Below are 25,791 nucleotides of genomic sequence, written 5' to 3'. Positions count from 1 at the left end.
GGAAACTATAAGTCCTAAAGCTTACGTGAGCAGAATGGCTGTGTTAAGTAAAAATTGTGGGTGTGTATAAAAATGTATAGAGAAGGGATTAAGATGATTTTTTTAAGGCACTGTGCTTTGGCGATGACATCACCAATGCAATACAAGTCACGCAATACACACCCATTATCAACACAGAAAAATCCTAAAATGAACACTAAACTTAGACAGTTCTTTTAGCATCTTCTACTCAGCTTCCTCTCTCACTTTCAATTTCAGCTTTATTTGTGAGGGACAGTGTGCAATTTAAACATAAATGTAATCATTTAATGCATTGCACCAGAGTTAGGTAGGCGAAAAGGTACAATGCAGTTGTGAATGGAAGCTATTCTAGTGGACCTTACAGAGCCAGCAGCGCGATAAGAGACAAACTTATGCAAACAGGTAGGAGCCAAACCATTTAAAATTTTATAAACTGTACATAGATCTGAAAACACTCTAAAATGTTCAAAGGTGAGTAGATGGTGTTTGCGTAGTATTCCACAGTGGTGATACCTTAACGTCTTTTTGTCAATTACTTTAAAAGCCTGTTTGTACAAAGATTCTAAGGGCCTAATTGTTGTAGAGCTGGAGTAATTTACAAATCCATTTGTAAATGACTCAACACACTAGGCCTACTTCATATTCCATTTTAGAAAAGAACATGCCTTTTGTTTTGCTTACATTTAAAGTAAGACAAGATTGGTCGGTGCCATTGCATTGAAAATCTTTTAGATAACAGGAGCCTAAAATTTCTGTAGCCTATCCATAACAACAGACATCATGACCACCTTTCTCTCGTCTCGCGTTCCTCTCTTCACACCACTGTAATCGGACAAAAAGTCACCCTGTGAGATCGATAATGTTGTCAGACACTTTTAATAACAATCTGAGCCTGTCAGTAGCAAAAGAAAATAACTTTTAGTGTACAGAAAGCAAGGCTACACAATTGCCCCATTAGGTTACATTGCAGCTCTGCGCAATTTAACCTATTTCTGCAAAATAGTAATGATAAAATAACTTTTGAATCTTTTAATGTTTTTATTTTTTGCACAAAATTATAGATAGTAGTATCGATAAGAGTAGTGATAAAATCCTAATGCTACCCATCCCTAGCTATATTGAACGTAAAATTTCGTAAGATATACAAACCGGTATGCAGAAGTTTTGTAACAAATCAGACGACGATATCGTTGATGAGAATACGTTGAAAAATACCTCAAGTCTAGTCACGCTTTCATAGCGGATTACTTTGTAAATGCATAAGAACATACATCACAGTTCACTACAGGAGCCATACAGGGTATTGTCATTTTCAAATGTCTCTCATTTTTCTCTGTTTGGCAGGTTATTTAAGCGTTTCCATTCAGCCTCTTCCTTCTGTTGTCATTGGAGACACAGTCACACTCAAATGCAACTTCCAAACAGACGGCAACCTCCGAGAGATTGTCTGGTTTCGGGTGAGCACACAGGTGAAATGAATGCCTCCACCCCCTTTTTCAGCCCTCAATGTATCTGTTTGAAAATAAAATGTAAAGTCATAAATATAGGTAAGTAGGTATTACCTTTTCCCTGTTTTTTTCATGAGCAGTGGCCTGATTGATTCATCCCAGCTGAGAATAATCAGTTCAAACCTCAAAAATCTGACAAAGGCAACAGTGCATATCAGGTGAAACCCATTAGTCTATGATTACTTTGCAGAAAACCACTACCCAAATTGAATACATTATATTAGAATTGAAAGCTCCACCTTGAGCAGATGTTAAGTAACTCTCTTTTACTGTTCACTTTAAGTTAGTTAAATTTTATTGTGAGGTATTATTAGTTTTACTATCATTAGTTTTACTTCAGAAAATAAATCCGACCCTAAAAGACATGCCTAAGTCGTGGCTCTTCGCGGTCAGAAACAGTGGTGAAATACACTTAGCCAAGTTACTAATTTCCAAATAGGTGTATTGCTTGCATTTACATACCAAGGATATCAGCCTAGGTATTTTTTCGCAATAAGGGATACAATAAGAGCCTTACAAAACAAAAAAAACACAAAACGATAATAAATTTAGAATGTTTTGTGAGAAGTTGATGAGGTAAAGCGGCCAAAATTAGAAAGACACCACAGTAACTGTAGAAAGCGCTGTGTTGTGTCAAAGTGATGTTCGTGAAGAGAACGTCACTCTCACAAGATTCCTTTTTTTTTTATGCATCTTTTTTTTTGGGGGGGGGGTGTTGCAAAAAACCCAGCATAGTTTACAAACATTTGACAACAAACTCTTTTTCTTTTGCTCCTCCCACCCCCCACACACTGCCTATGCAAATAATAAATATACAGAAAAAAGAAAAGAAAAAAATAAATATCTATAGCCTACATATATACAGGGAATTGTACCAAGTACGTAATAAAATAAACACATAAAAATAAACTAACAATATAATTTAAAAAAAACTATACCATCAATTGCTGAGAGCTCAAACAGTCCCTGAGGAGTGTTTGTTATGGAGGATATAGTTTCTACTTAATTTTAAGTCTTGTGCCTTTCAAAATAAAACTTGAAAGGCTCCCATCTCTTTTGGAATTTTTGGGTTGACTCTCTAATGGAATATTTAATATTTTCTAGCTTCAGAAATAGCAGCAGGTTGTTCATCCAAGCCGAGGCTTTGGGTGGATGCTCCGATTTCCACTCTAACAAAATCCTTCTTCGGGTAAGAAGAGTTGCAAAGGCAAATAGTCTTTTAGTCTGTTTGTCATTTGTATACCTTCCCCTGGAACACCAAAAATAGCTATTTCAGCACTAGGCTGAATATCTTTGTGAAATATCTCAGACAAGATCTCAAATACCATAGTCCAAAAGTTGTTACAGGACCAAAACATGTGAGACAGGTCTGCCTTTTCTGTGGACATGGATCAAAAATGTCATTCATGTTAGGGTAGATCTTGGACAGTCTGGCGTTATATATAGTATAATGTCTACATTGAAGAATGTTAAATTGAATTAAACCAAGGCGAGCACATGAGGTTGACACGTTTACCCTACCCAATGCACAATTCCATATTTCATCAGATAACTATTACAAGCTCTTCACCCCAGTCTGCTCAGACCTTATTAAGTGATACGTCACTGAGAGGCACGATAGTAATATATATTTTTGAGTTAAGAACCTTAACAAGCACAGGAATTTGCAAAATTACATCTAGTCCCATTTTTGCCGGTAGACTGGTAAAGGATGGGCTAATGGATCGTATAAAGTGACCTGGAAATAGCGGAAAAGGCTAGAGTGCTGTAACTGAAAGTGGAACAGAGAAATCCCTGTGAGCTAAAAAGTTCAAATTTCCAACTGTTCTGAACGCTGCGGTTTCAACTGTTTTTTTTAAACTCTTGGCTAAGTCTTACGCAACTCCAAGCAGGCCTTCTATGATTGGTTATCTGCTCCATGGATGTATTAAGAGAACCTGCTTCAGGCAGGAACTACTGGAGTGTTTTTTTAAGCTCCGGCGGTGTTAACATTCTCCCATGTAGCTAGCCGTGTAGCACATCCAGCTGGGGGGAGGCTTCCGGAAAGATCTCCACCCTGGCCTGGGAACGGCTCCCCCAGTCCAGCCTGGTCTCACAGAATTCCATGAAATGATCACAAACTGTTAACACCGCATTACGTGGTGGTGTCACTGAAAAAAAAAAAATTCTGTGTAGCCACGACGGAAAAGAATGCCAGTGTAAAGTCAATGAGAAGATGACGTAGCATTAGGAGCAGTGTTTGGAATAACGCCGTTTAAAAGAACAGCATTAGGTAACGTCGTTTTTTCAGTAACGGGGTAATCTAACTAATTACTTTTCCCGTCGTTACAACGCCGTTAACGTTACTGGACGTTAAATGCAGTGCGTTACTATGCATTGATTGAATAAACTGTGTAATCTGAACGCACCCCTGGCTCACAGCTAGTGAGGAGGTGGGTTAATAATGAGGTAAGCTATTATGATTGGCTAAGGCAGTCATGTTTCATGGTAGCTAATCAGAGCCAGTGTTTTTACACACATGCCAGCACACGCGCCACACACACACACAACAGCTAAACAGAGATTTGATGAAGCAGCAGAGATGGCTAGTCAGTATTTCAGTAGTTGAAGTAGAAAATGCCAATGCCAGAAAATGCCAACTTTTCATCGGATTGACTAGCAATCCGATGAAAAGTTGGCATTTTCAAGGTGGAGCTATAAGCACTATACTTCAAATTCATTGTGGTCAAAGGCAAGAACGCTCATGTAATGTGTACATTATGTCCAGGAACGAAGACTTTGTCGACATCCGTTATAAGCAACTCTAATTTAATGAAGCATCTTACAACGACACACGCATCTACAAAGCTAGTGGCCAAAACCACCAATACCTCCACCACCGATGAAAGCTCGCCATCCACTAGCAAAGGACTCGGAGCAAAGTCCTCCAAGCAGCAAAAGCTAGATCTTTCTGCCTCACAACAAAAACCTATGACACAGGCTGAAGTCAACTTTATGATAGGCAGGTATGTTTTTAAAAGTATATGTGTCATATAAGTTTATATGGTGTAACTGTTTACTTTTCTTACAAAGATAATACTTGAAGTGCAGGATAAACCTCTTGCTTTCTGTCGACGTGCAATAAATATCGAAAGTTATGTACAAACACCTGTCGGTTCTACTCATTTAAACTGACTTGTGAAAACTGCTAAAAAAAATCAAAATTCTTTGACATATAGCAACTTTTTTTTAACAGTAACGCAAATAGTTACTTTCCCTGATAACGAGTTACTTTTATTATAGAGTAATTCAGTTACTAACTCAGTTACTTTTCGGAACAAATAGTGAGTAACTATAACTAATTACTTTTTTAAAGTAACGTTCCCAACACTGATTAGGAGTGACTATGCTAACGAGTATTATGAAAGCCCGAAAATCCGCGTAAGGAGGTTGGTTGGGGTGGTGGATGGGTCAAACACAGGACTTTCACCCAGGAGACCGGGAATCGTGTCCCGCGTGTCACGTTTCCTAAACCCAACCGTAACCGTCCCGTTCTTCTTTTCCTAAACCCAACCGTTTATTGTTTTCCTAAACCCAACCATCCCATTCTTTTCCTAAACCCAACCGTCCTGTTGTTGTCCCGCGTGGGCCCATCATGGATTTTTTTGCGATTCTGTGAAACTGCCACAGATTTTGAGTTAAGGGGCCGTGTTCATTTCACGAGATTCTGTGAGATCAGGTTGCCCAGTCAGAGCTGTCTTATGTGGCCCGGGAAAGGGAAGATTGGGGTCCCCTGCTGGATCTGCTGCCCCTGTGACCCAACCCTAGATAAGCGGCTGACGATGGATGGATGAATGGATGGATGGATGGATGGATAGCCATAGCCAAAGCAAAAAGAAGTGGGCCAATAGGACAACCATGCCGCATAGCCCTTGCCAGTATTCTGCACACAGGATGTCCTACAGAAAGGGAGACTAACTGGCACTCTGATTTAAATCCACGTTGGATGTCCTTTAACCGGTTAAAATATATAGTCAACATGACCAGGATCCAAAGAGCGTATCGGACAAGTGAAGCTCATAGACGGATAAAAAGCCAATTTCTTGGGGCTCACCTTGTGGAGCATGCACCCCATGTACCCCCCCTCTTTCTCCCCCCTTTTCCTGTCTGGCAATTTAGTGTCCAATTAACCTAACCTGCATGTCTTTGGACTGTGGGATGAAACCAGTGAACCCACAGAAAACTCACCCAAAAAACATGTAAACTCCACATATAAAGACCCCAGATGGCCTACAGGTTCAAACCCAGAACCTGCGCTGCCCCATTATACATACACATAACATTTTAACTAATGTCTACATAGACACAGCTACTGTACACAAACTAAATAATGCTAATGTTTTCTCAGGTGGTTGAAGGAGGCAGTGCCAAGCAGAAGATTTTCACCTATGATGCTATGTACAACAGCACCTACTCCCACATGGAGGACAACCACAGACGAGAGGACCTGGTCTACCAATCAACTGTGCGGTGAGACAGGACACTACAAGGTGTACCAAAATTCATAGAAAGACAGAAATGTTTGGGGGAACATTCCCATCTGGGGCATGGTTTCTTTTGACAATGGGGGAGTAAGTGGTAGGGGGATGTGAAATTAGAAAAAAAAACTTTTTTCTATCTCTGTATTTTTACTATCTCTAATCTCAAGAACCTGAGATGTTAAAAATGAAAGGTAAAATTAAAACAACTCCCTCTGTAATTGTTGTAACTGTGTGTATGAGCAGGCTTCCTGAGGTCCAGATGGAGGATGACGGCTTGTATGAGTGCCATGTGGGGATCTATGACAAGAGCTCCACAGACAAAGTGATTCTAGCCTCTGGCAGCATCACACTCACTGTCATAGGTATGTGTTCATTTCTGAGGGTGGCCCTGAGAGGCCACAGCACGCAACAATAGGACAACACATATAGATAGGATTGGAGATGAAAAGTTAAACTGGCACGTAACCGCGATCAGCTTCGTGGGAAATTAAGAATCAATGCCACCAACATAACCAATCACACTATGACAGACGCTCCACTCAGCACCAACTGCAATGTTTAATTTTAAATGAATGTAGCCTACTGGTAGTCTGGCACACGTAGGGTGCTCAGTATTTTATTATTATGTATCGGCGTGTGTGTGTGTGTGTGTGTGTGTGTGAGACGGCCGGCCAGCGAGGTTGTTAAGTCTGCAAGCGCTTGTGGAGTTTAACTCCGAAAATGCAGCTAACCACAGGTTAATCTTATAATGGACATGTGTTGTGATATTTAAACAAATAATCCATCAATGGCGAAAGCCTTTTATTCACGAGACCGGTCTGAGAGACCTCCAGCTTAGAGCAGGGTCTCTGAGCAGGACTGTCTGAGCGACAAGCTAGCAGCCCCGGCAGGCGCTACCTGGCTGTCGCGTCACTTTATGGAGCTACTCAATTCCGAAAACTTTGAAACAAGACTTTCGCTAGACTGCCTATATTCGAAATCTAAAGAGTTCATTTCTCGCCTAAAACGTATTCAGAAGTGAATTTAGTGATTAATAAAATGGCGAAAATTGTTAAAATTGTCCAGTTGTTGGTCTGTCTATGTACCTGAAAGCCAATGGTTGAGGCATGTGTGCATCACTTAAAAGTGTCCCCTGGAAACACTTCCGTTGTGGTGTGGGCTATTTGCACGTGTTGTCTTATTAGTGCGTGCTGTAGTTTATTGGCACATGTGGTCTTATTGTTGCGTGCTGTGGTTTATTTGCACGTGTTGTCTTATTAGTGTGTCCTGTGGTTTATTTGCACGTGTTGTCTTATTAGTGCGTGCTGTAGTTTATTTGCACGTGTTGTCTTATTAGTGCGTGCTGTAGTTTATTTGCACGTGTTGTCTTATTGTTGCGTGCTGTGGTTTATTTGCATGTGTTGTCTTATTGTTGCGTGCTGTGGCCTCTCAGGGCCACCGTTCTTGTGATTTTTAAAGACCATAGCTTTAGAAGAAAAATCAGGGGATCACGATTTATTTTAAAATTCATTCATCTGTACAAAAATAATTGAATTGTTTTGAAATGTTCACACTTAAAGGCGCTCCACTTGCAGTCTCAGCTTGGAGTCATCACCAGCAATACCAGTAAAAAAAATCAGCGATAAGTAGTGAGTCGGTATGACTCACTACTTATTGCTGATTTTTATATTACTTGATGAATAGCTAATAACTGATATTCTATTATATTGATATAGTTAATCGAAAGAGTGTCATCTTTGTATTTTCTCTGCAGTACCTCCCAAGTCTATCTCTGTGGTGGCAGCCAACAGCCTGGCTCCTTTCAGCCGCTATGAGGCCCACAACTTCACTCTGGTTTGCATTGTTACAGGAGCAAAGCCAGCTCCCATGGTGAGACTGAGCCATTTTACTGTTTATCTCTCTGGATTGTTTTACAAAAGATAAAGAGAAGCAATGCTACATAATCATAATCTTAATAGAACACCATTTAATTTAATCTTCTATTTTTATCTACTGAAGTGTAGCTGTCTTTGTTTAACCAAGGACACCTCTGCCCAGCACTGGGTTATTGTAGTAGTGGTAAATAATAATGATGGCAGACACCAAGCTCTCTGGTCACATGACCATGTATAATGAGCAGTAAACAAGATGAACACAGGAGCATCCAGCTGTAGGCTGCCCGCTGACTGTCTGAATAATATTAAAGATACCATCACTGTTTATATATACATACATTGTTTGCTTTAAATTACCTTGTTGCCTAGAAGACGGCTAGAGAAAAAGAAAACTCTTTGCTGAGTGCAATGATTCCTCCCACAAGAATCTACGTAAAACGTTCATCAGTTATGAAATGGGTCATTCAATCAAATGTATTTAAAGTGTAAAATCATCATTAAACATGGTCTCAATGCACTTACAATTAAAGTAAATTATATTTTAAGAAAAGAGGCTAGATTAAAGTTGTATGTAACAGATGTTAAATAAGAGACCAAACTTTTAGATACAACAATAGATAATAAATATTATGGTCTACGCATATAGATCAATTGGTGAGTAAGATGGGGAGCACAAAAATGTAATGGGACATTAAGACACAAGGTTGATCTAATCTGGACTATTGCTCAGTAGTTTGGCCCAGTGTTTCCATGACCCAGATGAGAAAATTGAAAAAAAACACAAAGCAGCACATTGTACACTTCAATGCTCATATGAACCAATGTAAATACAATGCATAACTGTTTATCCTGGCTAAAGGTAAAATATAGATGCACTTTCTCTTTGCTTAAAAAAAAAAAGATTTCAGTTACTAAATTCCCAAGGGTATTACACATAATTAAAGCTATGTTTAAGCTCAAATGTGCTTAACTGCCATACCGGGCACGCTATTGGAGGTAGATTCACACTACCCAAAGCGAAAACCAGTATGGTGAAGAACATTACAATGTACAGAGCTGTGGTTACATGGAACTAAGTGTGAACTCTCTGAACTCGGGAAAACAGTAAGAATCGCTTTAAAATATCACTGACACAACATCTCCTGGCAAAACAACTCTCTTCATCTAACGATATTTAAGTCATAACTAGATGATTTTATACAGTATAATCTAGATGTGTCAAGAACATTCCTGGGAATTTTAACTGTTCTTGGCAAAATGCGAACTTGTGTATTGGGACAGTACTTTGGCCACAGAAGACGACGTTTCACAGGGACACAAGAACAAAAAAACGAGGGACAGGTGACATGAGGGCTGAAGAATAGTTTTCTCATTGTTAGCTTGATGTTTTACTGAAACATGTAATATAACTAATGTCAATATTTACTTTAACATTATCGATCACAGGACGTGACTTTTTTTGTCCGAAGACAGTGCTGTGGAGAGTGAAACGCGACAGGAGAAAAAGGCGTTCAGGTAGTCTGTTGTTATGAAGTAGGCTAGAAAAAATTATAGGCTACGTTGTTCATTTGAGCCAGACTACAGCGTTATGGACGGAGCGAAAGAGAGCGAGAGGCTGCGGGCGGAGGAGGGTGAAGCAGCGACTATAGGGCTTCGAAGCTCGGGATATTGTGCTCCCGTGGGTGCTGTGCCCCCATATGCCCAAAGAATAGGATGTTTCCAATGATATACCTCGGACACAATGATGTGTCGCCACGTCAGAGGATTCCCCACTCTAATCAACATCGCTGTGAGACATGGGCCAAAACCATTGTTTTTATTGAAATTCTTTTAGATAACACAAAACCATGGATGTATTATAGCCTAATGACCGCACGAAACACTGAGCAGCTGCAGTCTCTCTCTCTCTCTCTCTCTCTCTCTCTCTCTCTCTCTCCCTCTCTCTCTCTCGCCTTTTTCTGTTCTATGCGATCGAAAGCCTTTTCAGCATCCAATGATATCACTGCTTCTGGAGTAGAGGTAGTAGATGGATTATAAATTGTGTTTTATAACTTAAATTAAAAAAGGAATGTCCATTTCTAATAAAACCGGTTTGATCTGGGAAAATTATGTATGGAAGTGTAAACTCAAGGCACAGAGCTCTCTGCGCACAGACACAGAATCACATTCCGTGAGAGTCAGAGTCTGTCTCTGTACTTGGTCTGCTTCTGGTGGTTGATTAATGCAGCTTTGTGCTGATTGGCTGGATGAGTAGTGCACTGCCATGAGTCCATGAGGCAAATGTCTGATTACTTCACATTTTAATTGTGAAATTTTGTGATTAAATTCTAAATCTGCAACATTCTCTGTTGTAGGTAAATGTAGTAGTACAATATCTTCCTCTGAAGTTGAAGTACACTATAAGTCAGTCAATCAACCAGTAGGCTATACAGTGAGGTTGCATATTAAGTAGTTTGGGGTCCTTCTGTAAGTAATTTTGGGGAACAATTTGGTTCTGGAGAATGCTACAAGAAGCATTACATCAAGGGCCATGCAATTGGTCTGTTCCAAACAGGCACATTTTGAACAGGCACTGTACAAGTGTTAAAAATGAAGGAGCAACTCTCTTTAGTGTCATTTTATAAAAAAGAAATTATGAATCTGATATAAAACTTCCAGCCTGAAACATGACAGTGTGTTCAGCTTATTCTAAATAATGTCAGAATTTGCATTAATGGAATTTAACATACATAAGGCCTGTTACATGAAGCAACCACTCCAATTGATTTTTCAATAGTTAAAAGACCACACATAACAACTTGTGGATGAAAACAAAGCAATACTGGAAACCTGGGAAATAAGTGTGAAAGTAACAATCCCTGTTACATGCTTGGTGACACTGAGAGCAGAGAATTAACACACATTTTTAAACTTTAAATTCTGAAAGAAATTATGTCAGTTACTGGGAACAATGATTGTATGATATTATCCTGAGGTAGATGGAAAAAACAAATTCTAATGTCTGAAAAAGACTAGGACAAGAGGGTTGAAAAATGTGTACATGTCAACATCAAAATATTTGGCAGCTTCAGTCAAATTTTTGTGTCATGCTTGTACAAGAAAATATCAATAGATATATGAATATAAGAATATCAAAACAAAACCCAATACAAACATTAACATTAGATATCTGAGGTGATGCTGATATCTAAGTACGCACTGAGCACCTTCTTGGGAGTTCAAGAGAAATTAAATTACATCTGAGCTGCAGTTGGCATGTTCTAGTTCTCTCTATTCATCTTCCTTCCGTTAATATGATTCTGTTGTAAATGTAGTATTTGATTGCAACGTAGTCTCTGTCTTTTAGAGCTACTGGCTCTGCATGGAGGCAAGACTCAAAGTCCTTTTTACCTGGTACTCAGCAGCTTGTTATGAAATGAAACGTGTGCCACTCGACAGCCTTCACTTTGTTACCTGTCCACTTGCTTCTCATGTTCCAGGTCATAAATAGGAACAAAACAAATGTATTAAAGATGGAACAATGGCTCTGCTAAAGTAAAACATGGAGGATATGATAGATTATGTCTATGGCATTCATTCAGTTTATGAAATTTTCTAAAAAGGTACTGTGGATACAAAATGCTTAAAGTATTTACCTTGCTTTGCACTGAAGCACTTCAGAAGTTTGGGATTAAACCACTTGAAGTGCGGTGTTCTGCTGGGAATCTGAAAGGATGAATTAGAATATATATATATATATATATATATATATATATATTCTTTTTACATTTTGGGGCATTTATGCTTTTATTGGATAGGAAAGTTGAGATATGAAAGGGGAGAGAGAGAGAGAGAGGGGGGGGGAGACATGCAGGAAAACTGCCACAGGTCAGACTCAAACCCTGGACCTTCTGTGTTGAGGAAGAAACCTCTGCATATGTGCATCTGCTCTACCAACTGAACTAACCGGCCACAAATTATATTTTATATATATATATTTATATATATATTTTAGATAAAAGCACAACTTTACATATTGCCGCTTCTGTGAAGGCAAGAATAAATAATTGTTTTCATTATGATTGCATGCACTTGAAGCATTTTGTATTTGGGCGCCTTTTATATTTTACCATGTCTTGGTTAAGTGATGTTTATGGTTAAGGCTGATGTTCCCTCCATATTGTCCAGGGTGGTTGAGACGTTAGTGCCTCAGAAGTGTCTGATCCCCAGAAATCTCAATTCTTGAGCCTTTAAAAAGTAACAATAAAATATGTGCGTTAAAGCTATAGTGTGTAGTTTCTGTCAATGACAACAAGCCTTTGGTGAGCGTGCACCGCCCCTCCTCCACACAGTTGCTAGTAGTGTTTATCCTGTCAAATCAAGGAAGACATGGAGGATTAAAAAAACAAGATGGACTCAGAAGAGGAAAATATTTAGCAGTTTTTATGTTCTCTTCATCTCCAAAGCTGAACACTGCTGTTGTCCTTTCTCAGCTGTGACATAAAACACATCACGCGAGCTGCTGCGTGCGAATGTCGCCAGACTACACCCTTTTGTGATCATAGCCATATTGAGAAATACAGAGAGAGTTTTCTGGAGCTGGTGGTCTTAAATGGCTTTGTGTTAATCATTTGGCACTGGCTTCAATGTAACGGATATTCATTAATATATGTTGTTCGGGTCTGTGGGACCCATTTTCAATGTTTGCTAAAAGAAAAATGATGCTGTGTATTATTTATTCTAACTCAAACTCATTAGCCTTGGCTCATTTTCTGTGAAGAACATACAAAATAACTTATTTTCAATGACTGCACATGGTACACCCCCCCCCCCTACACATAACTTTTACAGATGAGGTGTTCGGTTTCTGCACCTGCTATTCCCACACAAAGTTACAAAATTGTTACATTTCAAGCACTTTCACCTGTTCTGATTAAGTTCTAAGAAATAAGCACCAATAATGATAAAAAATCTTGTTTCTGTTTTTTTTTTTTTTACCTTTTTACCTTTTTTTGAAACATAAATGATGTATATATATCATTGGTCAGCTAAAGTAAACATCTATTAAGTATTTTTACATAAATTGTTATGGCTGTATTGATTTAAAAGCCTAATAGTGTGGTGGGTCCACCAGACCCGAGAACATTGTCTGTGTAACAAAAATATGAACACCACAAAAGGAATAAATAGCTTGTAGACAACAAAAGAGCTAAATGAAAGACTGAACCTGGTATACTGCATCTCTCCTAATGGTGGGATATCAGGAGAAAAATCCAAATCTTAAATCCAAAGGTTAAATGGATCTGTATAAAAGACTGTTCTAACTTGCTAATTCTTCTTTCTCTCCCTCAAAGTTGTACTGCTAACTGGATTCTTAGCTTTTTTTTTGCAAAACATGAATTACATTTCCCATCTATTGTTGCTTTTCTCTTTTGCTTTCTTAGTTGTCTCCTCTCCACTAATGTATCTACTTCTTTATGCTGTCTAGACTTAATAGTTTACAACCTGTCCACTTTCTTTAAATCAATGATTCTAAATCTTTCAGCACCATATTCATACCTAATTTCTCCCATCTTTACCGCTGCCCATCTAACACTATTATCAGGTCTCTATAGTCTGTCTCCCGGCTCATAACTTAAAGATATTACCTCATTCTGTCAGGATATTTTATGTTGATGTGAGTCAGCAATTGTTTCTTTACTGGATTCATCATCACTACTACATGCCTACTTCAATTGGTTTCTGGATGCAACGTTATATGCATACTGGACGTTACCAGAAAGACACCATCCAGCCCTTCCTATACGAGGCAACAGCAATGGACCCCAGGTTCAAGGGAAAGATGAATAATGATGCCAACTGCTGGGACCGGTTGAGAAGGGCAGCAGTAGCCAATGTAACACAATAGGGCTGAACTATTTATCGCATTTGCAATGATATCGCAATATGTTAAAACGCAATTTCCTAATTGCAAAGGCTGCGATTTGGTCAAGTGACTCGCAAGAGCAAAGCAGTCTGCAATCTGCAGAGAAAGCATCAACTTGGCACGCTAACTCTACGTCGTACCTTGACCTGTTGTACCACAGCCTCAGGCTCGACAGAAACTTTAGTCCCAAATAGGAACAGTATGACACTTGTGTGGGACTATTTTGGTTTAAAAAAAGAAGATGATGCACAGCTTCAGGTATTGTGCAAAACCTGTCTTGCTAATGTTGCTACCTCATGGGGTAACACTACGAACCTGTATCAGCACTTAAAAAAACAACACAAAGCACACCAGTTTGTCAAGGAAGCAAAATACCACCCAACAGGCATAACTCACAGAAATGTTTGAAGGTGTAACGTTAACTCCATATGAAAATAATTTAAAATGGAACGAGTAAATTACTCAAGCAGTAACGGAGTTTATCGCCAAAGACATGATGCCCCTTAGTACGGTAACCAAGCCTGGGTTAGGGTTAGGGTAGCACCGGAGGAAATATAGTGACTTGCACTCGCTCGTCCTCTAAACCAGCAAAAGTGGATATGCTGGTTTTCCTAGCAAAAACACTGTGAGCTACTGAGAACCACACAGTAATAATAATTATAATAATACTAATAATACTACTAATAATACATTATTTATATAGCACCTTTCATGAAACCCAAGGACACTTAACAGAATTACAGTCCTAAACTAAGGAAGGTTGTAGGCTATGGTGAACAGGTGTTGTTTCAGGAGTTTTTTTTAAAATGTCCAGGGATGTAGCATTTCGGATATCTGCAGGGAGGGTGTTCCAGAGGGATGGGGCTGCAACACTAAAGGCTCTGTCTCCAAAAGTACAGAGTCTGGTGTGGGGAATGGAGAGCAGGCCAGCGTCTGAGGACCGCAGGTTTAGGGGTGTGGTGTATGGGTGGAGGAGGTCAGAGAGTTACTGTGGGGCCAGGGCATGGAGGGATTTGTAGGTGAGAAGTTTTTTTATATTTGATGCAGGTCTTAATTGGGAGCAAGTAAAGGTGGATGAGGGTTGGGGTGATGTGCCAGGTCTTGGTGTGGGTGAGGTCCCTGGCAGCAGAGTTTTGGACATACTGGAGCCAGTCTAGGGTTTTGCTGGGGACCCCAGAAAGGACTCCAATGCAGTAGGCCAAACGGGAGGTAATAAAAGCATATATGAGGGTTTCTGCCACGGAAATACGATTTATTGCTTGTCTTTGTTGAATAATACAGCAGATAAGAAATAATCACATTTTAAATCACAATTGCAATATTGGTTTAAAAAAAATCGCAATTTGATTATTTTCCAAAATCGTTCAGACCTATAACACAAGCACCAGAAGATCTGTCAAAGGACCACACAGGAGTCAGAAGAAGAAGAAGAAGCAGAGGAGACTGCTGTACAAACCAAGGACTGCCTTTAGAAGCTGTTTGCTGAAGAAGACTTCCATCCGCATGGCAAAAGAAGATTGTGATGGTGGGGAAAGAGAGGTACTCTGCCCCTGCTGACACATCTTGCAGTCACCTATCTCTGTGTCTATGCCTCCTCCACCCCCCGGTGAGAGGGTCTTCTCCACAGCAGGGGAAAAAGAGATAGCAGATTTGCTGATCTTCCTGCAGAAGAACTATTACGATTTTTTTTAGGTTCTACATTCTGTGTAATTGAAATTCATTTAGACCTTTACTGTGAAGAATGTTATTTTTATCAGTCCCTCCAGGATTTTGGGGCCTATTTTTTAAATTGCCTGACTTTGCCTCAGTATACAATAAAAGTTGCAATGTCTTCTGTATTTTTGCTGCAATTAAATTGTGGGAGACAGTGACAATTGTAATTTCTTTTGTAGAATTCTTTAAAAATATTTCACAAATGTTTAAGGGAGAATAAAACTACTCTGGGCTAAGTGTTGCAAAAGGCTCAGGATGCTGCAAATGGAATAGAATATAATTCTTTATTGCCATTGTACAGGATACAACGAAATTGGATGGCATTCCTCTTGGTGCTTTGCAAATAAATGAAATAGAATTTAAAAACATTAAAAAAATAAGAATGTAAAAGCAATATAGTGTCCAGCCATTCTCAACCCCCCAGCCTCCCATTTACCTGCAATCTCCAGTGCATACATAAAACTGAAAATGAGGTAGCATGGAAAGTAAGTAAGTGTTTACAGTGCAAACAGTTCCACACTCAGAGGGGCTCAGTCCCTAAGTCCAGGTGTGGTGGTGCCAGTTGTTGCAGACGGTGTGTGAAGGTGACTGGCAGTGTTCAGTGTCTGCATTGCAGTGGAGTAAAAACTTTTTTTTTTTTTTTTTTTTTTTTTACTTTCCTTTATTGCTTTTTTAAAATATAGTTAAAGATGGAAAGAGAGCAATAGAAAGTAAAGGATGGAAGTTGAGAAATTAAGGAACAACATTGAGAACAGTGCCTGTTGGGGGACATTATACATTACATACAAGAAATATTTTACACTTATGTATTTTACACAGATATAGTAAACGTGGCAAAATGTTCATTTTTACTGCAGTAATCCTGTTTATAAAACTATAAATGGTTAGATATAAGAAATCCCAATTGACCCTGTTGAATGCCTTTTCCGCATCTAGGCTGATCAATGCTGCTGGTATTCTATGTTTTTGTATTCTATGTATAATGTGTAGTATTCTTCTAATATTATCTTGCGTTTGTCGACCTGGTACAAAGCCGGTTTGGTCTTCTTCTATCAAATCTGTTACTATAGACTGGAGCCTGTTTAAGATTAAAGTGGTATATAGTTTGTAATATACATTTAGGATTGATAATGGTCTATAATTTTAGCAGTACTCTTTATCCTTTAGTAGTTTGGGGATTACTGAAATTATTACATCATTCCATGAGGGTGGGGTATTCTCTTCAGTCATGGTCCAATTAAAGGACCTGAGTAATAGTGGCAACAGTTCTTTTTCAAGCTTTTTGTACCACTCTGATGGGAACCCGTCGCTATCTGGTGCCTTATTAGTTTTTAGTTTCCCTATCGCTTTATGGATTTCATCTATAGTTATCTTTGCTGTTATATGTTCATTTTGCACTTTACCTATAGAAGGCAGATCCAGGGAGTCTAGAAATATTTTAGTATCGCTATGATCTATTGTTGTTTGTGAGTAGAGTTCTTTGTAGTAATCTCTAAATATTTTTTCTATGTCTTTTGGTTCATATTTTGTTTGATTGGACTTGGGATCATGCAGTTTATTGACTGCAGTTCCTGCCTCTTGTTTTTGTAATCTTCTCGCCAATAGCCTGGCAGCTTTGGGTCCTGACTCATAATCATTTTGTTTTAAATACCTTGCCTTTATCTCCATTTCCTGTTGGAGTAATTTATTTATTTGGTTTCTCACCTCTTTCATTTGTTGTTGTGTCTTTATGTCTGTTTTTTCTTTATGTTTTTGTTCCAATTGCTTTAGGTCAGCTAGAGAGTCTTGTATTGAGTTTCTTTTTCTTTTTTCAGGTCACTTGTAATTGCAATTAATTTTCCTCGTATAACTGCTTTGAGTGCATCCCATAGTATTGCTGGGTCCGTCTCACCGTTGTCGTTTTCCTCCAAATATCTCTGTATTTCAGTTTTGATTCGTTCGACAACCAGTTTGTTATTTAAAATCCCCACGTTTAATCTCCATAATGTGTTTTTTCGCCTGGACCTCAAGTGAACCTTTAAGTAGATTGGACTATGATCGGACACATCCGCCACTCCAATTTAACATTCTTGTACTCGGTCCCTGTCTTCCTTCTGCCTAAAATAATAGTCAATCCTTGACTAAAGTCTCTCTGTGTAGGATGCAGGTCCCTCCATACATTTCTTCCCATGTATTTTTCACTAACTTTGTGATAGATTTCTTATTTCTCTTATAACTAGTTGTGTCCAATTCATAGTTCATTATCACATTGAGGTCTCCTCTACATATACGTATACCTTAAATTTCCACTGCAATCAAATAAAATAGTGACTTAAAGAAATGTTTGTCACTTTTGGGTGGGGCATATATGTTTACCAATGTTAATGGCAATTGGTCAATTGTCCCTTTTACAATAATATATCGTCCCTCTTAATCTTTTATTTCTTTATGACATTCGAATTTAACTCCTCTTTTACGGGTAGAAGTATGGGAGCTATGAAAGGTGTTTTTAAATCCAAATATTTTCAACTTCTCATGTTCTGCTTGTGAGAGATGAGTTTCTTGCAGTTTTTTCCTTTTTTATTTTGGTTATAATTTTCGCTCTTTTGACTGGGTTTCCCAAGCCATTAACATTTAGTGACATAAGTTTAATACCTTCTTGCTTGGTATTCATAGACTGTTTTTGATCTGTCCATATTGTAATGTCTCCCACTCAGGCTAACAATAACCGCAGGCACTTAACCATGCTTTAAACAACAAAAAACATCCTAACTTAACTATAAACAGATGAGGTGACCTCCGAAAGAAGAGGTCAACAACCTTTATATGCTGACACTTCTTTTGTTTTAGAGGAATGCCTTCCACTGAAGAAGGGCCTCCAGCTAGTAGTAAGATGTAACCCATAAGGGGTTGATCTGTCCATACTAGGTCTATGTTATAAGTTGCTGTGCTTCTGTTTCCTTTAAACCAACACGTCAGTTATCTGTATCCCTTCAGGTCAAGTCATACTTAATCCTAACATTTTCTTTTTGACTCATATTACATTATAATATATGTTCATCTCGTTTATACTTATACAGGTCTGAGCAAGTGATCATCATGCATTGTAATCCTTGCGTTGGAATTCTTGCAGCCGTCTGGCTGTCAGCAAGGATCGATCTCTCCCGACGCATGTCCAAGCCTCCCTCCCAGTCGACTGGGTCCCACCATGGGCTGGGGTGTCTCCTGTATCGGTGGCGTCCTCTACTTCATACCCTCTTCTCCGCAAATCTATGTCCTCTTTGAATTCAGTCAGCTTGTTTTTCATTTGGGTAGCGATGTCCTCTTTGAACGTTTTCAAGTCCATTTTCAGCTCGTCTTGCATGGCTCGGATTTGTTTGCTAATGCTATCTAAGCTCGCTTGCGATGTAGCCATAGCGTTAGCTTCTGTTAGCTGGTCTTTTCCCTTTTCATCACGATTTATTTCTTTACCTTGTCCATCCGGGATTTTTTTGTTCTTTGCTCTAGTTATCCCTCCACTCATTGTCAGCAGCCCTGTGTCTCTCTGCATTTAATTGTCGAGTTTTGGCGGAGTTTATTGTGTTGGCTTAAAGGAGCACCGTTTTCAAGCCGCCATACTGTTCCACCATCACCGGAAGTCCCCAGTAAAAACTGTTTTTAAGTCTATTTGTCCGGGATTTGATGGACATGAAGCGTTTCCAGAGGGCAACAGTGCAAATAAATGATGTGAGGGGTCTCTTAGAATGTTGGCAGATCTGGTGAGGCAGCGGGAACTGAAGATATCCTGCAGGGAGCGCAGGGCACAGCCGGTGATCTTTTGGGCGGTGTTAATGACCCTCCGGAGTGCCCTCCTATCCGCTGCTGAGCAGCTGGCATACCAGGTAGATATGCAGTAGGCCAGCACGCTTTTGATGGAGCAGCGGTAGAAGGACACCAGCAGCTTCTCCTCCAGGTGGTTTATCCTGAGGCTTCTCAGGAAGTGGAGTCGCTGCTGGGCCTTCTTGACCATGGTGGTCCAAGAGAGGTCCTCTGCTATGTGTGTGCCTAGGAAATTGAAGACAGGAACCCTTTCCACACATTCCCCATTAATGTGGAGTGGTTCCGTGTCTGCCCTTTTCCTACGGAAGTCAATGATTAATTCCTTTGTCTTGTATGTGTTCAAGATGAGGTTATTGTCCTTGCACCACTCAACCAGTCTGCAGACCTCCTCCCGAGACCAACCACGGGTGTGTCGTCCGCATATTTAATGATGGTGTTGGTAGAGTGGATGGGGGTGCAGTCATGTGTGTAGAGAGAGTAGAGCAGAGGACTCAACACACAGCCCTGGGGGGAGCCGGTGCTGAGTGTGAGTTGGGAGATGTGTGGGCCTATTCTTACGGTTTGAGGTCGGTTGGTCAGGAAGTCCATTATCCATTGGCAGATGGATAAGGGGAGTCCTAAATCTGTGAGTTTGGTGACAAGTCTCCCAGGAATTATTGTATTGAAAGCAGAGCTAAAGTCAATGAAGAGCATCCTCACATAGCCCCACCGGTGTTCAAGGTGGGATAGTGCATTGTGGAGAGCAGTGATAATAGCATCTTCTGTAGACCTGTTCGCTCTGTAGGCAAACTGGTATGGGTCAAAGGTGGGTGGGAGGTTGGCTGGGATGTGCTGCTGGACCAACTGCTCAAAGCACTTGGTGATCACTGGTGTAAATGCCACAGGGCAGTAGTCATTTAAGCTGCTTATGGTAGGTTTCTTGGGCAGGGGAATTATTAGTGCCTCCAGTGTGGGTATCGCAGAGTGGCGTAGGGGAAGAGAAGCCCAGCCTACCCCCAACGGAATCGGCCGCCCCTCTTGTGACCTGCTTATGGAACAGACTATGACGCAAGCACTTGGAAATTGTGGCGGAAGCTCTGACCCTTTTTTGTTATTATCTTTTAAATTCGGAGAACTGTTTTTATCTTCTCTTTTACCCAGTATTTAAATAAAGTGTTAAATTAAGTAAAGACGTGGTTTTTGGTCCATTACTGTCGGTGGAAACGTTGCTGGTATTAGTTTAAATAATCTTGGACACATCAGCTCACGGTGTGTCTTTGACACAACTGACAAACAAACAAATTAGCAAAAACAGGTTTAAAAAGCACAGAAAGGGAGAGCCTAGAGCCATTGCGTCTATGCGTGCCACCATCTTGGACTTCGCTATATAGCTGGGATAATATAAAACATGGCTTGTGGATTTAAGACACAAAATAATAATTGACTATTAAATGGATCAAATTTAAACATATCTGGCAGTGTCTTGTTGATGATCACATTGTAAAAAGGCCTGGGACACACATTCACTTATGGTTTGATAGCGTACTTAACTTTTTATTGCACGTCAACTCAAGTCATCGTCTTATTACCGTCTCATCTCCGGTTTTTCCTGCATCTACGTGCGTGTGTGTGAGAATTACTGTGTGTGTGTGTGTTTTGTGTGTGTGTCAGTTAGTCACGTGCCCTGCCTGCTGAAGAGAGCAGACGGAATTGAAACAGCAGCAGCTTTTAGTGACATCAGTGTGACAAATCGTAACAGCGTACTTTGATGTTAAAATGTGTATAGGTAGGCAGGACGGTCTGAATTGGTTTGCACGGCCTGTTGCTGTAGATTTTGTTCGTAAATGTGATCATCTCCGTACCCTACACAAGGAAATTCATTTGGCGTTGTACTTGTTGTCAACCTGTTCTCGCTCTCGCTTTGTCAGTGACTCTCAGCAAAAGTCTGGCATGGGGGACTGCTGTAATTGGTGGAAGTCGCAGGAAGCTCCGGTTATTAGTCAAATTTGCGGTGAAGTTCTGGTAATTGGACAAATTTGTGAGTCACAGTGAATTCGCGGCGATTGGTTGAATTCGCCTGAATTATTGTGATCGTGATATCAAATTCCAGGAGGGATTGTATTATGTATTTATTTTACATTTGTTGTTTGAAATAGTATAGTCTAGTTATTTAAACATTGCTGCTGTTGCTGCTCAACGACTATTTGTTAACAAGAATAATAAAACAATGTTTAGTCTTTTCTCAATTTTGTAACAAAATAATAAAAAAGAACCAATAAAATTATCAATAAGAAACAGAACCGTTAATTAAGCAGTATCGAATAAACCCTAACCATACCCATCCCTAGTAATACATTATGATGGTTTAAATAAATCCCTTGTGTGGACTCCCTCCTTCTCACATTGCCAGGATTGACAAAAATTGTCAGGAGGAACAGTGACACCCAAATACGCGCATGTGTGCAGGCCTCCAGCTCAACTTGTTTAAATGTTCACACGTCCCTCCAGTAAAGTGTTGCCTGCACTTAGTTAACAATCACGTATTCCTGTTGAACATCATTATTGACTACTTAGGATCTCCTTTAACCAACTATTATTGTGTCAAAGCATTTGACTTGTCCTGCCCCTCATGCAATTGACAGCACAGTGCAAACTGTCTTGTTAAATGGAGATTCTGTGTTCCAGTTGATCTGACCTGCCATTGTTCTGGCTTTTAAGGTGTACTTCAAGCGAGATGGTGAGCTTATTGATGTGGTGCCAACTGCCCAGTTGTCCTCAGTGGAAGACCCAAGCAAGGGCCGAGGTCTAGAAAAAAGCTTTGACAGGAGACTAGTGGGGCTATGGAGCTCCCGGGCTCTCACCAGTGGAGACCTTGATGACACCAAACTCAAGAAGTCCCAGCTGGAACAAGAGGGGAAGCTTGCTCGGCTGGGCCAAGATGGCCCAGATGGCCCCGAAAAAGGCAGAGAACATGGGTCCAAGTCAGACTCCGAGCCAACCACCGAGGTGATTCCTGAGACGGTGGTGAGCCGGGAGTTTCCCCGCTGGGTCCAGAGCAGCGATCCGCTCTACTACTTCCAGCAGCAGCAGCATGCAGCACGTGACGGCACCATGGAGGTGAGAGCCATGCTGACCTGGAGCCTCAACCCCCAGCTGGACAATGACGCTCTCTTCAGCTGTGAGGTCAACCATCCAGCTCTGTCCATGCCCATGCAGGCCGAGGTCACACTGGGTGAGTCATGCACCAACACACAGAGCTGGGCTCTGAACTGACATGCACACAGAATTCTTTCTGAATCCAGTTACTCAGACCATATACAGTGGTGCTATGAGCACCTACTGAATAAGACTGAAAATGCACAGGGACATTAAGGGATGTGTATACTATCACCCTGGGGTGAAATCAGTCTGGCTAATATGGAGGTTTGGTTTTTATAGCAGCCTGAATAAGACTTACAATATGGCTTTAAATAGCAGCCTCAAACAGAGTTGAAATATAGCTTTAAGTTGACATTTAAGCCTTTATTTTTACTTTCTTTCATCAGAATGCTCCGAAAATGCACAGGGACATTAAGGGATGTGTATCCTATCACCCTGGGGTGAAATCAGTCTGGCTAATATGGAGGTTTGGTTTTTTTAGCAGCCTGAATAAGACTCCATATTAGCCAGACTGATTTCACCCCAGGGTGATAGTAAATCATGAACCCATGCTAAAGTTGACTAAAAAGAGGAATAAAAAAAAATCATCTTTTGGAAATTGATCTTAATGCCTTAATTAAAAGAAATTAGGAAAATCCAACCTTTAAGGATACCAATTTTCTTAGTGAATGAATAATGTATTGTAAATAAATGAATGTTCTTCCTTAAAATCATGGATCCAGGATACTATGCATCCTGATAAAGTTCCCTTGGTCTTTGGAATTAAAATAGCCCCACATCATCACAGACCCTTCACCATACCTAGAGATTGGCATGGGGTACTTTCCATAAAATCATTTCTCAATGCAAATCAAACCAGCTATTAGGCTAAAAAACCATGAAAAGCCTTTAAAAATAAAAATCTGCTTGCCTCTATGGGAATTTAACATAGGGGTGTGTATACTTATGCCCCCTGTATTTTAAAGAAGAACATTTATTTATTCATGATAAATAAATAAATTCATGATTCAATGAATAGTAAGTGGGTCATCCTGAGCCTTCAGCACAGTTTTATACCACTTCACTGCAACTGGTTTGTACTCATAATAGTACATGTTACCTATTATTTAGTTTCATTAAAGTTAATATAAGTGTTGTGTTACTGTACAACAGCAATCCAACGTCCCATTTTATTTTTCTATCAGCTGCTCCCAGAGGACCCAAGCTGTCCATGAGCCCCAGTAAGGCCACTGTGGGAGACACAGTGCGGATCACTGTCCAGGGCTTCCAGCTGGGACCTTCTGCAGTGAGTTTCCAACACAGTAGCTCTTTAAACAGGAAATCCTGTGAAGTCATAAAATGACATCGGGGGACATTCCAGGATAAAAGATATGGACAGAGTAAAAAAGTGTAATACAGGTTTCTGAATTCAGTTGCTCCATTCCAGACAGTAGTTGATTTTTTTTATTGGTTTATTGTTAAAGGGTATAGATGGGCTTACAGGCAGGTTCAGGTGCTGGTGGCTTAAAAGCAAATGTGCAAAGCACATGACCAGTATTAAGATCTGGGAAGGGCACAATGAAAGTGGGCCATTACAAACTATATCTTTGACCTGTATAAGTCCTCTTGTTACAAATACACAGTATTTAGTAGGGCCTAAGACACTTGGCCATTGTGCAGGGTCATCTGATGTGGTCTATTTTTCACCGTTTAAAAAGGCTTTCTAAAATACATGAAAGCAAAAACAAAACAGGGAATGTAGTTTAAAGATTGAAAAAGGAGGGCATGTGTTATCAATTAAAGTGAAATTTATTAAACTCACTTCACTGAATTGAATTATAGGCAGAAGCTGGATTGGCGGTTATCCCGCTGAAGGAGGTGGACCTAGACAGAGCTAATTTGACTTTCTTTTTTTTTAAATAATGTAAAACACGGTATATATTATCATGAAGAATCTAGGGCTTGTTTTATCAATTAAAGCAAAGATTTTGCAAGCGCAAGTTTCACATACCCAGGGGGCTAAGCCCCCCCCTGTCTTTCAATCCTAGTGATGTTCCTGGTAAGGGCAATAATGAGGCGAGAACAGATTTCTCAATACAATACCTGGGTTTTAATACCTGGACGTGATTGTTCCAGTGCTGCTCATTGAGGTGCCTCAGTGCAGTGTTACAGGTTAAGAACAGGCTCAGATTGGGGCTGCCTTTAGCTCACCTTGTAGAGTCCGGCTCCATGTAGGCTCAGTCTTTGTCAGCGGCCCTGGTTCAAATCCGAGGCCCTTTGCTGCTTGTCATCCCCTTTCTCTTGCACATTTTCCAGTGTCTCTTCAGCTGACCTATTAAAGGAAAAAAACTAAAAAAGCTCAGAGAGCCCAGAGATGCCAAGGCAGCTGTTTAGGGAGAGATTAATGTTCTGTCACCTTGTTCTCTCAAGTCACTTTGGACTTGACCCTTCAGCTCTCTGCTCACACACAAGTGTGTTTGTGTGTGTGTGTGTGTGTGTGTGTGTGTGTGTGCCCATGTGTCCACAGAGCGAGGTCTTCCCTGAGCCCATATTCACCTGGACCAAGGTCGGCGGGCCACTGCTAGATGGCAGAGAAGAACATAACGGAAGGGAACTCATCATGGAGAGAGTTCCTGCTGAGCTCAATGGCTCAATGTTCCGCTGCACGGCCCAGAATCCTCTTGGGTCCACAGATACCCACACCCGCCTCATCGTGTTTGGTGAGTCTGTTTATGAGGGCATCTGTTCTAATAATTTATCATTAGTTCAGTGAGCTCACAGTAATGTCTTTTTGTGTGTTTTTACAGACAACCCAAGACTGAGGAAAAGACAATTTATTGGTAGGTCTTTCTCAGTTGTATTCATTTCAAGGACTAGTGTTATTCTGATTACATCCCGTTAATGTAATGAACCATTCATATAAACACAAAGTAACCACAGAAATCCAGGCTTCTGACTCCGACTAGCTGAGCATTTCCAACACTTCTTGATTATAAAAGAAACTCTTTTTACAGCACTAACATATTATGCTCCAAAGTGTTAAATGTCATGTCCAATTATAATATAATGAATAGATGAATACATTGTATAAATTAAAAACAAAAGTCTGTGAAAAAATGTAAGAAGTCATTGAATCTCAAGTCATTATAATGAAAAAAGTTTTATTGGACTTCATTTGGATTTCATAATAGAAACTTTTATTTCAAAATGCTTTTTTGTTTTTATTCTATAATGACATTTTCCCAATTACACCTCTCCTTCATGTCACTTTCATGCCAGTGGTGTTGCCACTGCCCTCACACCTTTCAGCCAATCACAGGCCCCCTGGCTCCTAA

General features: G+C 40.1%; 1 protein-coding gene across 1 annotated transcript; it reads left to right on the top strand.

Moving 5' to 3' along the window:
- The first annotated feature begins 482 nt into the window (after window positions 1–482).
- LOC114558187 (immunoglobulin superfamily member 21) lies at window positions 483–25,791 on the top strand. Its single transcript, XM_028581975.1, has 10 exons — window positions 483–492; window positions 1,366–1,478; window positions 5,917–6,038; window positions 6,293–6,411; window positions 7,803–7,918; window positions 22,037–22,550; window positions 23,662–23,762; window positions 24,984–25,176; window positions 25,264–25,296; window positions 25,736–25,791. The coding sequence occupies exons 1-10, from the start codon at window positions 483–485 to the stop codon at window positions 25,789–25,791; spliced, it is 1,377 nt and encodes a 458-aa protein (XP_028437776.1).

Source organism: Perca flavescens, chromosome 7 (assembly GCF_004354835.1).
Source record: "Perca flavescens isolate YP-PL-M2 chromosome 7, PFLA_1.0, whole genome shotgun sequence".
NCBI lineage: Eukaryota > Metazoa > Chordata > Actinopteri > Perciformes > Percidae > Perca > Perca flavescens.
Note: the sequence above shows the minus strand (reverse complement) of the source record. Positions and strands in the feature narration are given on the sequence as shown.